General features: G+C 53.5%; 1 protein-coding gene across 6 annotated transcripts in view; it reads left to right on the top strand.

Moving 5' to 3' along the window:
• IGSF9B (immunoglobulin superfamily member 9B) overlaps positions 1 to 17,115 on the top strand; it is a 40,003-nt gene that overhangs the window by 5,923 nt on the left and 16,965 nt on the right. For 5 of the 6 annotated variants that reach the window (XR_004309567.1, XM_015884191.2, XM_015884190.2 and 2 more), the window contains exons 2-15: positions 468 to 665; positions 1,263 to 1,409; positions 3,561 to 3,712; positions 4,777 to 4,894; positions 5,679 to 5,820; positions 5,908 to 6,053; positions 8,033 to 8,175; positions 9,646 to 9,786; positions 10,397 to 10,513; positions 12,233 to 12,383; positions 12,731 to 12,854; positions 15,202 to 15,377; positions 16,040 to 16,266; positions 16,348 to 16,432. Coding sequence is in view for 5 of the 6 variants with exons in the window: in XM_015884191.2 (XP_015739677.1) it covers positions 468 to 665; positions 1,263 to 1,409; positions 3,561 to 3,712; positions 4,777 to 4,894; positions 5,679 to 5,820; positions 5,908 to 6,053; positions 8,033 to 8,175; positions 9,646 to 9,786; positions 10,397 to 10,513; positions 12,233 to 12,383; positions 12,731 to 12,854; positions 15,202 to 15,377; positions 16,040 to 16,266; positions 16,348 to 16,432 (2,067 nt within the window). In the remaining variant the exon portion in view is untranslated. The remainder of the gene's footprint in view (positions 1 to 467; positions 666 to 1,262; positions 1,410 to 3,560; positions 3,713 to 4,776; positions 4,895 to 5,678; positions 5,821 to 5,907; positions 6,054 to 8,032; positions 8,176 to 9,645; positions 9,787 to 10,396; positions 10,514 to 12,232; positions 12,384 to 12,730; positions 12,855 to 15,201; positions 15,378 to 16,039; positions 16,267 to 16,347; positions 16,433 to 17,115) is intronic. The other variant, XM_015884192.2, reaches the window with a different exon arrangement.

Raw genomic sequence — 17,115 nt, 5'->3', positions numbered from 1 at the left:
GAAAGGCAAGCAATAACTTGGGAACGGGGACCTCCCTGCCCTGGGTGCTCGTCTCCTTTTGTGAAAGCCGTACTGAGGATGCTGAGCTTTGTGCTGATGAAAAGCATAGGATGATAACAGGCTGCAGCCAGGGTGGAGCAGCACCATTGCTGGGAGCAAAGAGGCTTTAATTGCTGCGGACAGGGTGAGGGACTGGGTGCCACAGGTTGCAGCTGGGTTTGAAGCCTGGGGCTCTTGGTGATACTGAGGATGAGGACTTGGCCATTCAGATGCCCACATCCCAGGGCTGCGGGTGCTCTGTGCTGCTTACTGAGCTTGCCTGGCTTCTAGTTTTGGGGTGGTGGGACCGTTGGGGGTGGCAGTTGGCATCTCCATCCAGCCTTATTGCCAGCACAGTGGTATGCAGTAGGGTGAGCTACTTTGTTCCCCATCCCAAAGCCTCCAATTCTACCTTCATCCTCTTGCAGGTGCCCTCGGCTCGAGGGAGGAACCCGAGTTTGTGACCGCTCGCGCTGGCGAGAGCGTGATCCTGGGATGCGACGTCATCCACCCTCTGACGGGACAGCCGCCTCCCTATGTGGTGGAGTGGTTCAAGTTCGGAGTCCCCATCCCCATCTTCATCAAGTTTGGGTTTTACCCTCCCCATGTCGACCCGGGGTATGCAGGTGAGGACAGGAGGTCTCTGTTTCCTCTGGGGTGCGTGAGGCTCCGCTCAATCTGCTCCTCTATCGGCAGCCGCGTGCGCTCGCTCTCTCTCTCTCATCGCTTTCTTTCCACCCAGTTGGTTTTAATTAAGCAGCAGCACTAGGAAGCCAGCTGGGCTGCGTGGGACGGGAGCAACCGAGGCAGAGAAACTCAGGGTGATACGTGGTGGCAGCGGCTGCTGCTGCGCCCCAGAACAGCTGTGATGCTGGGGAAGCTCGGGGGAGTGAAGCAGTGGTTTGGTCCCCTCTGGGGACATCTCCCTTCACTGGTGGCCAGGCATATGTGGCATTTCCAGCACAGCCATGTGGCTGCACACTGTTGTGTCACCTTTCCCGTGTGGCTGGAGGTGCATCTGAAGGCTGAGATGCTCTGTGGGCTGGTGGCACAGTGGGGGTGGACCCATCGCAATGTACCATCACCTTGGGGACCACGGGTATGCATGAGACTGCGGTGTCTCCTGTGAGGATGCATTGGTGGGGTTCAGCATGATGTGGGCAATTAGAGTGAGGTGGGAGGGTCTGGGGTCATAAAGCTGATGGGTTGTGCTCTCCCCACAGGCAGGGCCAGCCTGCACGACAAGGCGTCCCTGCGCATTGAGCAGGTGCGCTCCGAGGACCAGGGCTGGTACGAGTGCAAAGTGCTGATGCTGGACCAGCAGTACGACACCTTCCACAACGGCAGCTGGGTGCACCTGACAGTCAATGGTGAGTCCCAAGCAGCAGTGCAATGTTGGGGTGCAGTGCTGCGTCCAACCCAGTGCTGCTGTTCTGTCTCAGCATGGCACCGTGGCATAGGATGTGCCAGGAGGTTGCATGCCTGGGGAGCACAGCTGTACTGGGAGCTTGCTGTGCATGAGTGAACAGAGATGGTGATGGGATGGGGGTGGGATAGAGGACAGGGTTGCTGTTGCACTGGGATGTAGGGTCAAAATCAGACCCTGTCTATTGTCACCCCTCTCCATGTGCATCCTTGCAGCACCAGGGTTGGTGTTTCAGGCTGAGCTTCAGGGTGTGATTCTGTGCATGGCTTTGTAGATCTGATAGGTGATAGTGGTGGACAGCCACCTTCCAGGTCTGGCAGAGCCCAAGCACACAGGCTGCTGGCACTGGCATTTGGCAGAGGGCAATGGGGCAAGTGCCCAGACCTGGGGAGCTGCAGATGGCCTGGGCAGCAATGCCAGGAGCAGGGGCCAGGTCCCCATCACCACCATGCATTGAGGCTGTTCTGCAGGATGATGCTTTGACTGGGGAAGGTGGAGAACTCTGGTGTGGCCGTGCAAGGTGCAGACTTGCTGTGGGGTTGGGCTGGGTTCCCTTTGATGCTGGACTTAGATCCTATCTGCACCTTTAAACCAACAGAGAAGCCATCCAGACTGACTTCAGGCAGGAACATCACTCGCAACGGGGACAAACTTTTATTAGCAATCACACCATTTAATTACACAAAGCCTGTTTAAAGGCGAGGCATCAAGAAAACAGGGCAGGGCCCGCATCTCCACTTCACAAACAAATCAGAAAACCAAATCTTTGTTTTCTTGAAATTCAGATCGACTCCACTGTCTTCTTTTTCCCCTCTTTTCCACTTTATTAGTGCCGCGCATTCAATTAATTAGCAATTTGCCGTTTGGCACGTCAGGAGCTGTCTTTATTTTTAGCCCTGGGATGCAGGGTGCTGTGCTGCGGAGGGGCTGCAGCTCCTGCCTGACCTTGAGCCACTTATGGCACCTCCAGGAGGGCCGTGGCACGGTGCAGAGCTGCCTAATTGAGCCCAATTAGCGAGCAGGAGCAGGGCATGGAGTGTGGTGGCTGTCCCTGCCTGCTGCCTCCTTGCATCGATGCGATGCAGGATGAGCTGCTGTCCTCTAATGAGCTCGGAGAGGCTGGGAAGGATAAGGAGGGAGGGAGGAGGAGGAGGAGCGCAGGGTGAGATGGGAGGAAGGCGTGTGCAATGGCTGGTGGAGCTCTGGCCATGTGGGGATGCAGGAGGAGGATGGTGTGTGCTCCATCTGCACCATACAGTGTGCACAGACCCTGCAAAGCACTTGGGGAAATGGCATTGGGTTGTGCATCACCTCCCAGCCCTGCAGAACTGGCTGGTCACCACCTGCTGGTGCGAGCCCATTTCCCAGCACTGAGAGCACTGGGATGAATGGGAGCTGCTGGGCACTACCACCACACCACAGGGCAAGGTGACCCTGTGTGCTTTCCCCATCCTTGTGCTGCTCTTTGTGTTTTCTGTATGGCCTTAATAACAAAATAATGACTGTAATTCTGCAGGGTTGAGGAGCTGCTTTCGGGGGCAGGGCTGTGGCTTTCCCCCTGTGCATTAGGATGCTTAATTTTCATTGGGGAAAATAAAAAGTCATTTTGGGAGAAACAAAATATTATGTATTTCTTTTTGGGGCTTTTTTTTTAACCCCCCAAGCAGATTAAATTACCAGCCTGTCTTCCTTGAAAGTGGGCTTTAACAACTTGCTGGGAATTGGGGGCGGGCTGTAATGCTGCCAGCCTCTTTAATCAGAGAGGAGTCTTTCGATCTGCACTGCGGTGTTTTCTTATGTTTTGACAATAGCGAGTTAATGTGTGATGGGAAGGGAGGGGGAAAGCTGTGCTGTGCCCTGGAGATGCCAGAGAGGAGAGGGTGCCATAGGGTGTACTCAGAGGGATTCTGGTCCTCTGTACAGCGCTGTGACATTGCTGTCCTTGCAGCTCCAGCCCTGTTAGCCTTTGGGTGCTGCCTGCCCCTTTATGGGGAGAAAGGATTCACAGGGTGTCCTCATCTCTGTCTCTGTGCTACCGCATGACAGCAGTCATGTGTGGGATGGGGAAGGTGACAGTGCTCTGCTTCCTCCCCAGCACCCCCCACCTTCACAGAGACACCACCGCAATACGTGGAGGCGAAGGAGGGCAGCAGCATCACCCTGACCTGCATGGCATTTGGCAACCCCAAGCCCATCGTCACCTGGCTGCGAGAGGGCGAGCTGCTGGCTGCTGGCCCTAAGTACCAGGTGGGTGCCATGAGGGTTCCCACTGCGTGTCTCCTGCGGTGGGGATGGGATGGATGGTAGTGCACGCTGTGGCTGGAGCCAGTCTTGCTGTCTCAGCACATTTCCTTGCTTCCCAGCAGTGGGAATGGGGGGGGGAGTTGTGCTTCCTGGGCTGCTGGGGGCTGTGCACCCTTCCCCCAGGAGGGGATGAGGGCCAGGACCTGGGGATGTGGTGGCTGCAATGGGATGAAATCAAATGGATTGTGCAGGGGGGGGGCTCCCCCCAGCCCTGTTTCCCATCCCATAGTCTCCCACTCCTCTCCCGGGCAGAGATTCCATCCGAGCCATAATTGGTAAATCAGGCATTGGAATCAGCGCAGGCACTAATGAGAGTAATTAGGAATCATTTGTTACTAATTGAAATAGAAGGATGAGGCAGAATGAGCGGCGGGGAGGGAGGCTGCCTGGGAGCGCAGCGCTCACTCGCGGGAGGGGTTATGCTGCAGCCTATGGGGGTGACAATCCCCATCCATCCTTTGCATGTCTCAGCCCTGCCAGGGCTGTCAGGCAGTGCTGGGGGCAGGAGGTTGGGGGCCATAGTTGCACTGTGACCATTAACAAGGCCATGGGGGAAAATGGGGAGCTTCTTGTGGTCCCGTGCCCCACAGGGACACCGAGCAGTGCCCATGAGACTGGGATGGCCACTGAGCTCTCTGCAGAGTGCAGCACTGTTGTTGGGAAACGCTTGGCAGGAGCAGAGCAGTTTAGAGTCTGCTGCACGTCAATCACTCCTGCAAGAGATGAATACATTGTGAGAGATGAATACATTGCGAGGCTTCTTTTTTTTTTTTTATTATTATTATTTTTTCCCCCTTGGCGTTGAGCAGAGATGTCTGTGTTGGTTTATTAATATCGGCGTCTTGCAGAGCGGGGAAACCCATTTCTCAGCCGACTTCTACTGGCGGCCTCAAATCCCATCCGTTGCCCTCCTGTTGGCTTTGGGGGTGCAGGGGGGGAGCAGGCATCCTGCTGGTGGGCTCTGCATGGTCCCCAGACACTCTGTGATCCCCTCTGGTTGCCCATAGGTGAGTGATGGCAGCTTGACGGTGCTCTCTGTCAGTCGGGAGGACAGAGGTGCCTACACCTGCCGGGCATACAGCATCCAAGGGGAGGCTGTGCACACCACGCGCCTGCTGGTCCAAGGTGAGTGGCCTTGGGGTCCCTCAGGAGCCTTTAGGAGCTGGGACATCCCTATGTGTCCCCATTCATTATGTGGGCTCAGTTGTCCCTGGGAAGATCCCAGCCCTGTCCTCGTGGTACAGCAAGGACCAGTGTTGGTTGGTGGCACAGCTTGGCCACAGCACATTGCTACCCACTGCCCACAGCCTTCCATGAGGAACGCCATCAATAAATAAACAAAGGAGGAAATGAAGCCCAAACCCCAGATGTATAAATGATACTGGGGCTGCCAGCTCCAAAGAGAGCAGGGGTAGGGTTGCGCTGGGATCCTGGGCAGCACCAGTATGTACCTCATCCCCTGTGCATTGCAGTGGGAGATGTTTGGGTTGGGGTCCTAAACACCAGGGCTGATGTGAATTGCCAGGAGGGCTCTGCATCCCGTTTGTAGGGCAGCAGTCCATTTAATTGGGCCACTCTGGTGACCACGCTGTCATCTCAATGAAGCAGCTGTGCCGATTAGCAGCCGGGCCCTGATTGCAGCTTGGTTTTGTTTGGAAATCAAGGAAAGATTGAGAATGTCACAAAGCGCCTTGTCAGATAGCGGTGATATATGGCCGGCCTCCTGCTCCTCTTTATTAGATAAGACTTTAATTAGGTCAACAGCTACTGGCAGGGAGAGGAGCTGGGGGGGTCCTGGCGTGGGCAGGAGGATGTGTTTGCAAGGAGAGCGGCCCCAGCCTGGTCCCTATGGGGATGATGGAGACCGGCCCCAGCCTGGTCCCATAGGGGTGATGCTCTCCTCTCCCAGGACCTCCCTTCATCGTTTCCCCTCCGGAGAACATCACGGTGAACATCTCTCAGGATGCACTGTTCACCTGCCAGGCCGAGGCATACCCCGGGAACCTCACCTACCTGTGGTACTGGGAGGAAGAGAACGTCTACTTCAAGAAGTGAGTTTGCAATGCATCCCACACTCATTTTACTGCTTCCCTCCGGGCTCCTCCTGTAGCTTTTGCCCCCTTTCTCTTCTCTCGCAGCGACCTGAAGCTGAGGGTACGGATCCTGATTGATGGCACGCTGATCATTTTCCGGGTGAAGCCAGAAGATGCTGGAAAATACACCTGTATCCCCAGCAACAGCCTGGGCCGCTCACCATCCGCCTCCGCCTACCTGACAGTGCAGTGTGAGTGCAGTAAAGCCTAATGGGTGCTGTGAGGTGCCTGCCTGCTCCCTGCTGTGCTTTGGGGTGTCTCCTGCATGCTGATGCTCCAAATCTTGCATCTTTAGGGCCAGTCTTATGTTGCTGCAAAAGGCTGAGAGCATCTCTGTGTGCTGGTGGGGTGTCCTGGGCACCAACCCTAAGTGGGATCAGTGCTTGCCTTCCTGAAAAGTGGTTTTATCTCCTCTTGCTGCTGCTGCTGTAGGTGCTCCCAATTGCTGCTCTCATTGCTTAGGCACGGAAACACCAAATCAGGGCTTTTACCACCAAATACCCGCTTGTATTTTCTAGGTATTTATCGTAGGTTGCGTGGATTTCTTTGAATTTGTAGCCGTGCATGGAGTAGTTTCAGGCAGTAACTGATCTAAACAAACGCAGAACAGCTCTGAAAGGAGCATTGCTGCCCACGCCTGTTCTTTCAGGCTCCCCCTGCTTTAATGGGTAGTGTGCCACGAGCGTCCTATGGCATTCGACAGTAATGGTCCAAATTGCTATGCTTTGCAATTGCTGTATTGCTCTGCTGTAAAAGACTGTAGCGATTTTATTTTATAATGAAAGATAGGCTCGAGCAAGCTGGGCTTGAAGCATAGTTCCCAATGGCTTTACAGCTGTGTATGCAGCCCCACTGCTGGTAAATGCCCTGCGATGGAGAGCCCGATGTGTGCTGCTCTATGGTGTGCCCAAAGGGGCAGGGTGCATGCAAAGCTGGTGCAGGGCTTGTGCTGACCCAGACTGGAGTGCAGCCAGCGCCTGGCGGAGCCTCTCGATCCCATTACTGACTCCAACCTCTTGATTGCATTTCCGAAGAGGTCAAGTTAAATGCGGGGGGATAAAGCTGGTCCCATATGCTGTAAGCTGGGTTACGGTGGCAGTGAGAGGATGCCTGGTTTTGGGGAGCACTTGTGTGCACATCCCTGTGCTGCTGGAGTCAGGGGGGGGCTTGCACCTGAGCTTGGTTGCTTTTGCCCTAAGAAAGCATCAATGAGAAGGATCTTAATTCTCATGCTGGGTTTCAGCTCTGCATGTTTTGCCCAGTTAGCATTTCTGCACCCCAAAAATGATTTCATCCCTTCACGCAGCGTTAAGCCCTGTTGGGAATTTCCCATAACCTCGTGCTGTCTAGACAAGATTGTAGAAATACTCGCTCTTCCTATTAAAGTAACTTCTTTTTTTTTATATATATATATAAAAAGCTTCTTATTAAAGAAAGTCGAGGTTCTCTCCAACCCACTCGCACTTAATTAAAAAGCTCTTAGAAGTGCTGTTAATGACACGTTCTAGACTCGAGGATTGCGAGACGCCTTCCCGTGTGGGTGGTGAAACGTGGGGAGGTTGGAGGCATATTTTAAGTGTTTGCATCCCATTTGGAAGGGTGGAGGTGGCTGATTTTTTTTCCATGCAAGCCAGCAGCAATTAGGCACAGGCTGTGAGTGCAAACAGGAGGTAAACAGCTCTGGCCAGCGGGTCTCTGCCGTGCTCCGGGGTGCTGCACTTGGTGTGGTTAAAGGTTCTAGAGTTGCTGTACTGGAGTTGTATCTTATATAAACAGCCTTTTCCTCTTGGCATGCAAAGTGAGCTGTAGGGCGGGTGGGTGCCTTGCTTGATGCATGTGTCACCTTGTGTGTGTCCTGCAGGCTGAGGCTGTGCTGACGGAGCAAGTCGGGCTGGATGTGCCGAGCACTTGCATTTAGCATTTTGTTTTAGATGCAGCTTTTAATGAGCTCCATGTAGGAGCACTCTGGGTGCAAGCAAAGCCTCATAGAAATGCCAGGTATTAGAGTGGATTTGGGTGCGTAGCAAGCCTGGAGATAACAACCTGTGGGAGCTGGGGGAGCATTTGGGTTTTGTACTCATTAGAAAAGCAATGTGATCCTTGGGAGCTGGGTGGTGGCTGGGCTGATGGGCTCCTTCCCAACACTAACACACTGCTGCTGCTATCCCAGATCCTGCCCGTGTGGTGAACATGCCCCCCATCATCTACATTCCCATCGGGATCCATGGTTACATCCGCTGCCCCGTGGAGGCAGAGCCCCCAGTCACGCTGGTCAAGTGGAACAAGGACGGCCGGCCCCTGCGCATCGAGAAGGTGAGCAGTATGGGAAGGGTGGCAGGGAATGGGGTGGCTGCTGTCCCTGCATGGCGTGTCCTTGCCTTGGACAGGATGGATGGTGCTGCCTTACCTTATCAGCAGCTTTGCTCTGAGTTAATTCAGGTGCCTGCAGACATGCTGTCTGTCTCTCAGCCCTCTCAAATGACCTTTGGATGGCTCTGTGTTCTTCCAAGGGCAGCTAATGGTTAAAAGACCCTTTTAACAAGTCTCCATCATCCTTTAATCATTGTTTGATGTTCTGAGCCATTAAATATTTAAGAAAAACACTCCGTATTTTAATTTTTTTTTTGTTTAAATATTAACGATTGGATGTTTTTATTTGGTTTAAACACGCTGTTGATGTGGGCTCCTTGGTGCCACCAATCCTTGGTGTCCCTATTGCTCAGCTTCATTTCTCTCTGATGGGGATGCAGAGGAGCCTGAGTGGAGACTCCTGGTCCCCCCAGTTAACAAAAGGTGGGAGCTGGGTCCTGGAATTACTCCAGTCTGTGACTTTCTGTTTAATAAATGCCCAACGGGAGAGTGCTCAAAGGAAAAAGCAACCTCAGTGCGTTTAGGCACGTGTTTGACAATAGTTGGAAGGGACCTACAAATATCATTGAGCCTATCTGTATCATCTGGGGTATGACAGGCTGCAGTGAGTCCTTTGGGTTACTTGAAGAAGCCTGATTGTCTACAAGGGGGAGGGGAAGCAAGCAGATAAATATGTGTCATCTGTGTGCTCAGAGCTGGGAAATCCTTCCTAGGGAAGGACAGGGAGTGAGATGCTGGCGGGGATTCAGACTCCGTGGGTGGGATTTGTCTCACCTAATTTTAGGTGTCTCCAGGGCTGATGGCTGTTGAGGACTACTCATACTCACCCAGGCTGCTCTCGCAGTCCTTGGAGAGAGATGTGCTTCCAGGAGACGGCTTTTCTCTGGTTGAGATGAGGCATCCACGGCTTCAAGTGGTTGAATCACTCCCTGGGATGTGTGTGTACAGAGAAGGGCAATGGAGCTGTGAAGAGTCTCATTGAAAGGAGTGGTGCTGCACTGCACAGCTGCCCAGTGGCCTCAGTGTCCTTGGCACTGAGGAATGTGGTCAGTGGGCATGATTGGATGAGTTGGGCTTAGGGAGCTGCGAGGTCTTTTCCAACCCAAAAGATTCTAAGACCCAATGATTTCTCCTCATTAGCTAGAAAAGAGGGCTAGAGCAATGGGAGTTACCTTGCAGTGAGAGGACTGTGTGCAGACAGGCTGATCTCGCCCGCTTTTCCTCTCTCTGCAGTTGAGGAGGTGGCCTGGAGATGGGTTGGATGCTGGGAATGGAACTGGACACTTGAAATTGATTTGGGAATCTCAGGAGATGCCACAGCCACCCTGGGTTGAGGTGTTGGGGTTGGCTGAAGGGAAAGATAAGTGGTGGTGTGTGTAGGATGCATTAACTCCCTCTTTCTCCCCACTGCAGTACTCTGGCTGGAACCTGCTGGAAGATGGGTCGATCCGAATTGAGGAGGCAACCGAAGATGCTCTCGGCACTTACACCTGTGTGCCTTATAACGCCCTGGGTACGATGGGCCAGTCTCCCCCTGCCCGACTGGTACTGAAGGTAACGTGCATAAATTTGCTGCCTTCATTCATGGTCCTGAGAGGGGTCATTTTTGCCAACGAAAAGGTTCAGTCTTGCTGACCCAGCCTTAGATTTGCAGAGAATTTTAATGAAGAGCTGATTTAAGCAGTGTAGAGAAGCTCCACGTGCTTCTGCTGCGTGCTCAGCCCAATGCAAGCCAGGCTCTGCTGTAGTCACCAGTGCTGCTGGGGTAGGAGCTGCTGCTCTTTGTTCTCTGAACAAAAAGGTGGTGCTGAGTTGTGTTATTGCTGAGGCTCATGCAGTACAGCTCAGCAAACCTCATGTGTACGCACATCCACTGAGACAGTTGTGGAGCTGATGAAATCGGGCTGATACCTGATGTGACGTGGGTGTTTTTTTCCTGTTTACCTCCTGAGGGTTTGAACAAGGCATCGTAGCACTGTGTCTTCTCAGAGGAAACTTGTGTGTGTAATTTAGTGTACCATAAAGCCTCCTCAGCAAACGCTTTCCGCTGCCTTCACCTCACCCAAACTGCTGATGGTTTTCATTTTGGGAAGGTTTGGTGGCACAGAGCTGCTGACGTGTGGCAGTGTGGGCTCACTCTCCTTGCCTTTTCCCTTGGCTGCAGGACCCCCCCTATTTCACGGTGCTACCAGGCTGGGAGTACAGACAGGAGGCAGGAAGGGAGCTGTTGATTCCTTGTGCTGCTGCAGGAGACCCCTTTCCTATCATCGCCTGGAGAAAGGTACCCGGCCTGCCAGACAAATCTGCAGTGCCTTTGGCTTTTGGTGAATATTGCAGACAGAGAAGCCACACTCTGTCCCGGTAAGAACAAACTGCAGGTACAGCTGCTTCGCTTTGGGCTGAGCCACTGCCGTCCTGTCCCGCAGGTGGGTGGGGGAGGCCCAGCTTGTGGCCACCGAGTACTTAATACTGGGAAACCTTCATAGCAGCATCGGCAAAGCTGAGCTCTGCTCCCACCCCGGCTCCCTCTTCCTCGCTGATGCTGCTCTCAGGACCCTCCTGGCCCTATGTAAGGCCAGCATTGATGTCACTGATCCTACAGCACAGACCTCCTGCAGCAGGAGGGGATGTGCCACCACAGTGGGTCTGGGGGATCTGCCCTGGGCTTGGCTGAGTTTTGGCAAGGGCCTGGACCCACCAGTGGCTGCTTCACTGCCCTGGTAGTTGGGAGACTGTGGGAAGAAGCTATTTTCATTTTGCTGGACTGGCCGTGGCAATCTGAGGATGTTCCTTTTTGCAGGGCCAGGTCTGGTGTGATGTCACCAGGGCTTTCCTGTCTCCCTTCCCCTTTGCTTCCCAACTTTGCTGCTTCTGTAGGAAAGCCACTGTCCAGCTGTCAGGATCATCTCCTGGAGCCTCCTGTCCCCTACCAGCCCTTCTCAGAGGGCAGGATCCCTTCATTGCCCAATGAGCACCATCTGCACTCATCTCAGAGCAAGATGCTGGATCTATTCACCAGCTGAAGGAGGACTATAACTTGTACTGTTTTTGAGTGGCCTATCTAAATCTTGTTGGCTCTTTAGTCATCTTATCCATCTTATTTTATCTTCCTACCCCGTCCTCTTCTTATTTAGGTTTATTTCAAAATACTTTTGTGCTCTCTGACTCTCTTCCTCACAACGTAACTTGGCTTTTCCTCCCCTGACCTCAGCTAGGACTGAATGGGCTGAGTGGAGTTTCTCAGTGTAAAAAGTAAGCTCCTTTGCTCCCCATCAGCCTTTGAGGGCTGGTTTCCTCCATCCTGGAGGACTGCAGAAGACCTGGGCTGGGCACTGTTAACCTGCCGTGCTCCTGCTGCAGGTCCCTGGAGCCCATCAGTGGGATCCATGCATGAAGAATAGCAGAAGAGGGCTCAGAGCAACACGGGATTTGTGCAGCTTTGGATAATGGGCATAAACACGAGTTGTTAGAAGAGGCATCCTTCCGCTTGGCTTGAGAGCTGCCAGGCACCTCCACGCACGCCATCCTCCCGTGTCCCCAGGCTGCCTCCTGCTGAAATCTCTGTCACTGGCTGGGACTGAGTGGAGCAGGAGGGGCCGTTGGGAATCTCCTGGGGCAGACACCCATCTCAGAGAGTGTTTGTGGGGACACTCAGTGCCTCATCCCTCCACAGCAGTGACAGTTTCAGCTTTGGATGCTGGAGGAGCCACGCTGAGTTCTTGTGAATGGTTCAGTGTCTGTAAGAGCGCTGTGGGGTTTTAGACTTGTGTATGAGTTGGGAATATCAGCCTCTGTTTTGCATGTCTCCCGAGTTACTGCGCCAGGTCACATTGAAACCAGAGAGACTTTGCAGAGAGATGGGAACACTTGCTAGCACCTGGTGTTGCCCTGCAGGCCTTGCAGGTAGCTCAGTCATTGCGTTGCTGCCTTGCCTGGCTTGACGTGCTTCTGAATCGTGGTTTTTCTCTCTTTGCCATGCTCCCCTTGCTCCTTGCCCAAGGTAGGGAAGCCCAGCAGGAGCAAGCACAACACGCTGCCCGGAGGCACCCTGCAAATCCGCTCCCTTGGCAAGGACGACCATGGCGAGTGGGAGTGCATCGCCACCAACGTCGTCGCAAGCATTACTGCCAGCACTCACCTTACAGTCGTAGGTATGGGCAGGGGATGGGGCCTCGGGGATGGCTGGTGGCACAGGGACATGTTCCTGGGGTATACACAGCAGAATGCTGTGCGTGGGATGGGATGCTTTCCATGCAAAGTGATGTCTCCCTTTAATTCCAGCTGCCAGTGGTGCTGTGTTTTCTGCTCTTTTATTTTGGCCATATGCTGCTGGTATTTCTAGCAGACATTACAGATAGGAAAGCCTTTGCTTTGTGCGGGTGGAGTCCCTTTGTGTCATGGCTGGAAACAAATCCGCACTAGGAGCTGTGGGCTGTGTTTGTGCTGGGGATCACAGCCATGCCCTTGCTCCTGCTGCAGCCCATCTCTCTCCCTGCAGGCACAAGCCCTCATGCCCCAACCAGCGTGCATGTTGTGGTTGCCATGACCTCTGCCAATGTCTCCTGGGAGCCCGGCTACGACGGTGGATACGAGCAGACTTTCTCAGTTTGGTACGGCCCTCTGTGAGTCATCCTGGCATGCTTTGCTCTCTGCTTCTTTTTCTTCCTAGCTGAGCCCAGCTTTGAGCAAGCAGGGCTGTGCCGTGGCGGGGGGTTGGGCTGGCAGGGGGATGGGGGTCGGGGGGAAGCATTGCCTGGGTCTTGCTGTGATGCAGAGTAGAACCCCAGTGCAAATCTATGCCCTGGGGTGGGTGGGATGGGAAGGATGGAGGTGGCCCTGGGCTGTTCTCTGCAGCTTTTCTCTGCTCTTTCTGGGTGCAGAGGAGCTGCTAGTGGGGCACTGCAATGCCACCCAGTGCACTGGAGTGACCAGCAGCAGAGGTGCTGTGGAGGGCTGCAGGTCTGCAGTGTTTCCTTTCTCTCTTGTGCTAGCCAGTACATCTGTCTGCCTCAGCACATTTTAGTCTGCTTACACGGGGAGACACTTTGCATTCATGTAACTTTGCCTCTGGCATCTAATTTCAAGATAAACTGTTTATGAAGCTTAGCAGCCATGGAGAGGATGGAAAATGCAATCTTTAGAGAGTACATCCTGAAGAAATGTGACTAAGCAGAAATGATCTCTCCCTCCTCCGTGTGACTCCCCGGGGGCCATTAAATCCCAGTTTAGCTTGAGACCGGTGATGGTGAGATGCAGGCTGGGAGACTTTACTCCCTGAGCTGCTGGTACCCAAAGCAAAGGGTACATTCAACCTCCCCACAATGAGGCTGGCTCTGCTGGCCCCCCACCCCGAGGCAAGAGAGGGCAAAATGTGTCTGTAGTGAGGTCAGGCTTTTTCTTTGGGCTCTGCATTTACAGTTGTCCTTCTCTTCTAAGAGCCATGCTTTGAAGTGTGAAGAGGGCCCTTTCACAGGCTGGTGCTGATGTCCTCCCCCACTTCTTCAGCCTTTCTTCTTACTCCCTTTCTTTCCTTCCTTTCCTTAATTTGCCCAGATGGGGTCTGTTGATAGAGTGGAGATTGGAGAGATGCTGCTTGTAATGAGTTCTCTGCTCTAAACTGAGGATGGTCTCTACGCTCGCACAGTGGGGTTGGATTATTGTGTCAGGAGACAAAGGACGGGAGAGAGGAAGAAGGAATTGAACGAGTGGAAGAGAAAAATGGGGAAGTGAACAGAGTGGATGTAGCAGCACAGACCTTGTGTAGCTGCCTCTGAAAACGTCCTTGGGAAGGACTGATCTGACCTCCTCGCTCTTGAGACGTGTCTCACCTTGCAGGGAGGTGGCAGCTGCTGGCTGCCTGCCTAGCCCTGTTTTTCTCCAGACCCCACATGAAATGAGAGCAGCCAGAGGCAGGGAAGGGATGTTAAATTGAATGCAGGGAGCATTGGTGAGTTGGAGAAGGAGGGAGAGCCCCATGCAGCTGCCCTGCATCCAACTCCTATGGCATGGGAGCTGGAGTCCCTGCTGTAGCCGCTGTGATTTTGGGGCTCTCCTGTCTGCAGCTGCTGGGTTTGGTTTAGACACTGCACGTGCACAGAGCTCTGCTGAGCTGCTTGTTTCCATGGCTTGCTGCTGCTCTTCCTGCCTTACCTTTTGCTCCCTTTATAGCGGCATTACTCTTCTTTGCTCCAGATGGGTTTACCTGGCAGTGCACCGAGAGCTCACGTATCTGCAGAGTGGAGCTTCTGCAGTGATCTTTATTAAATCCTCAGTGAGCACAACAGAAACCTGCAGCTGAGGGCTGGGTCTCCCTAGAGCATCTCTAGTGCATGTGTGGAGTTCAGCGATATTTGCAATATCACTGCAGTACAGAGATGCTGCTTTGAGCCATCAGGCTTTTTCACCATGATTATTCCTGTTGGTAGAAGTGAATTGGAGATGGATGCTCATGGATGCTGTGGTGACTGTGTGCTTTATTCACCCTGAATTTGGGGGGTTAAACCCACAAAATGGGGCTTTGGCTAATCACCTCCTGTATGGGATTGTATGTACAAAGATACAGCTGATGGGAAGCTCAGCTCTGGCTTGGGAGCTGTCAAGGTATGAATGAGAACAGGGCCCATCAGCCAACTTTCTTATTTTACTTTGGGGATGTGATGGAGGTAACCCTTAGAGCAGGGCTGCTGGCTTTGCTTTTGTTTGTGGCCTCCCTGCTGTCAGGGTGTGGGGCTGCAAGGTGGTGATGGCAGTGACCGCGGTGCGATGGGACAGCACTCCAAGTCCTCATGCACGCTGACCCTGAGCCAGCTCTTGGGTGGCAACGGTCAGCACCGCATCCATGCACATTGCTGCTGCCAAACCAAACCATCTCTCGGGAAAGCTCCATTATCACTCAAGAAGTTAACGTGGCATCTTTGTACTCCCAGTCAAAGGCACATTCCCTGAAGATGCTCCCTTCTCTCTTGGCAGGATGAAGAGAGCCCAGTTTGGCCCCCATGACTGGCTGTCTCTCCCTGTGCCAGCTGGTTCCAGTTGGCTAGTGGTGGATACATTGGAACCGGAGACTGCATACCAGTTCAGTGTCTTGGCTCAGAACAAGCTGGGCACCAGCTCCTTCAGTGAGGTGGTCACTGTGAACACTCTAGGTAGGTCCTTCCCGAGCACAGTGGGAACAGTGGTAGTTTCCAGATGCAAAGGAGGTGTTTATGAAGTGTCCTGGATGGAACCTGTGGACTTACAGGTGCTCAAGGCTCCCAAAAGCTTGTCCCAGGGGAGCAGTACTGTGGTCCTGGCCACCTTTCATATCTTCCTGAAGTTCAGCTTGGGGCAGGAATTATTAATAGAGCACAGAATCACTTGCATGTGGCTCAGAGCTGGAGCTCTCACAAAGGGCTTTGAGCTGGGTACCAGCCTTGGGGCTGTCTCAGAAATAGGTCGAGAGAAGAGGAGGCTTTCTGATGCTGTGCCCCTCTTTCTAGTCCTTGTATCTTTAGTCCACCTGTTTTTGGAAAGCTGCTTTTCTGTCTCTGTGATGAGAGAGCACATGCCTGAGATATGTCCTTACCTGCTGCGAGGTGGGGAGCTGCTGCTGCAGTGATGCTCTGTCTGCTGCTGATGCCAGCATGTGGGAGGGATCCTGGCACACTGCTCTTGTGCAGACCCATATAGCATGGCTATGTGTGGAGGCACGAGAAGCTACTGCCCCAAAATGCAAGGGGGAAGAGATCATGGCGATGACCTCAGGGAGGAGAGCATCTGCTGCGTTTCCCTCGACCCCATCTCAAAGCTTCATCTCCTCTGTTTGCAGCATTCCCTGTAACAACTCCAGAGCCTCTGGTGTTGGTTACCCCACCGAGGTGCCTAACAGCCAACCGGACGCAGCAAGGCGTCCTCCTGTCGTGGCTTCCTCCCGCTAACCACAGCTTTCCAATTGACCGCTACATCATGGAGTTCCGTGTTGGGGAGAGGTGGGAGATCCTGGACGATGCCATCCTTGGGACCGAGAGCGAGTTCTTTGCCAAGGATTTGTCCCAGGTGAGCAGAGAGGGGCTGCATTGGAAGCTTTTCGGGTGACTCGTTTACTTCTCAGGGCTGATGATGCGTTTGGTGTTTTAGGACACCTGGTATGAGTTCCGGGTCCTGGCTGTCATGCAAGATCTCATCAGCGAACCCAGTAACGTTGCTGGTGTGTCCAGTACAGGTAAGGGCTGCTGCTTCCTCCTTCCTCTCTTTGCCTGGCTGCTGTGGGAGCATCTGCACTCTGCAGTGCTGCTCTGGTGGGGTTATGCATCACTATAGCAGTGCTGGCTGGAGAAACTGCTTGTGTGCGTTTGCTTGTGAGCTGTGAGCTGGGTTAGGATTAGCATCCCAACACAGCTGGTGTATCACAGGAAGCATTAGTCTGTAAAGCAGCATAACAGTATATTGGCTGATGCTGTGTTGGTGCTTTCCACAGCCAAAGAGGAATTTGAGAGCTGGGCCACTCTGCTCCCTTGTGCTGTCTTCAGAGCAGCAGTGCTGGGAGCAGGCGAGGACAAAGTGCCCTTCTTGGTCCTTGCTGCTCTGTGGGGTGCCCTGAGAACAAAGCTCTGAGCCCAGCACTGCGCAGCCTGGAAATGGAAATGAAAGGTGCAGAGAGGGAAATGCAGCACTGCAGTGCGGTGTCCAGAGCAGGGGGTGGAAAAGCAGCAGAGCTTTGCAATAGGAGACTACAACACATTGCAGCTTGTCCCCTGCACAGCAGTGCAGCTCAGAGGAGCACTCCTCCAGCCAGGGCTGGGCAGGTGATGGTGATGGGAAGGGGGAAATCTGCAGGAGGAGAGGATGCAGTGAACCCTGTTGGTGTGGTTTGCCTGGAAAAAGCTGAGGAGCCGCCCAGTTGGG

Source organism: Coturnix japonica, chromosome 24 (genome assembly GCF_001577835.2).
Source record: "Coturnix japonica isolate 7356 chromosome 24, Coturnix japonica 2.1, whole genome shotgun sequence".
In the NCBI taxonomy this organism is placed as follows: domain Eukaryota; kingdom Metazoa; phylum Chordata; class Aves; order Galliformes; family Phasianidae; genus Coturnix; species Coturnix japonica.
Note: the sequence above shows the minus strand (reverse complement) of the source record. Positions and strands in the feature narration are given on the sequence as shown.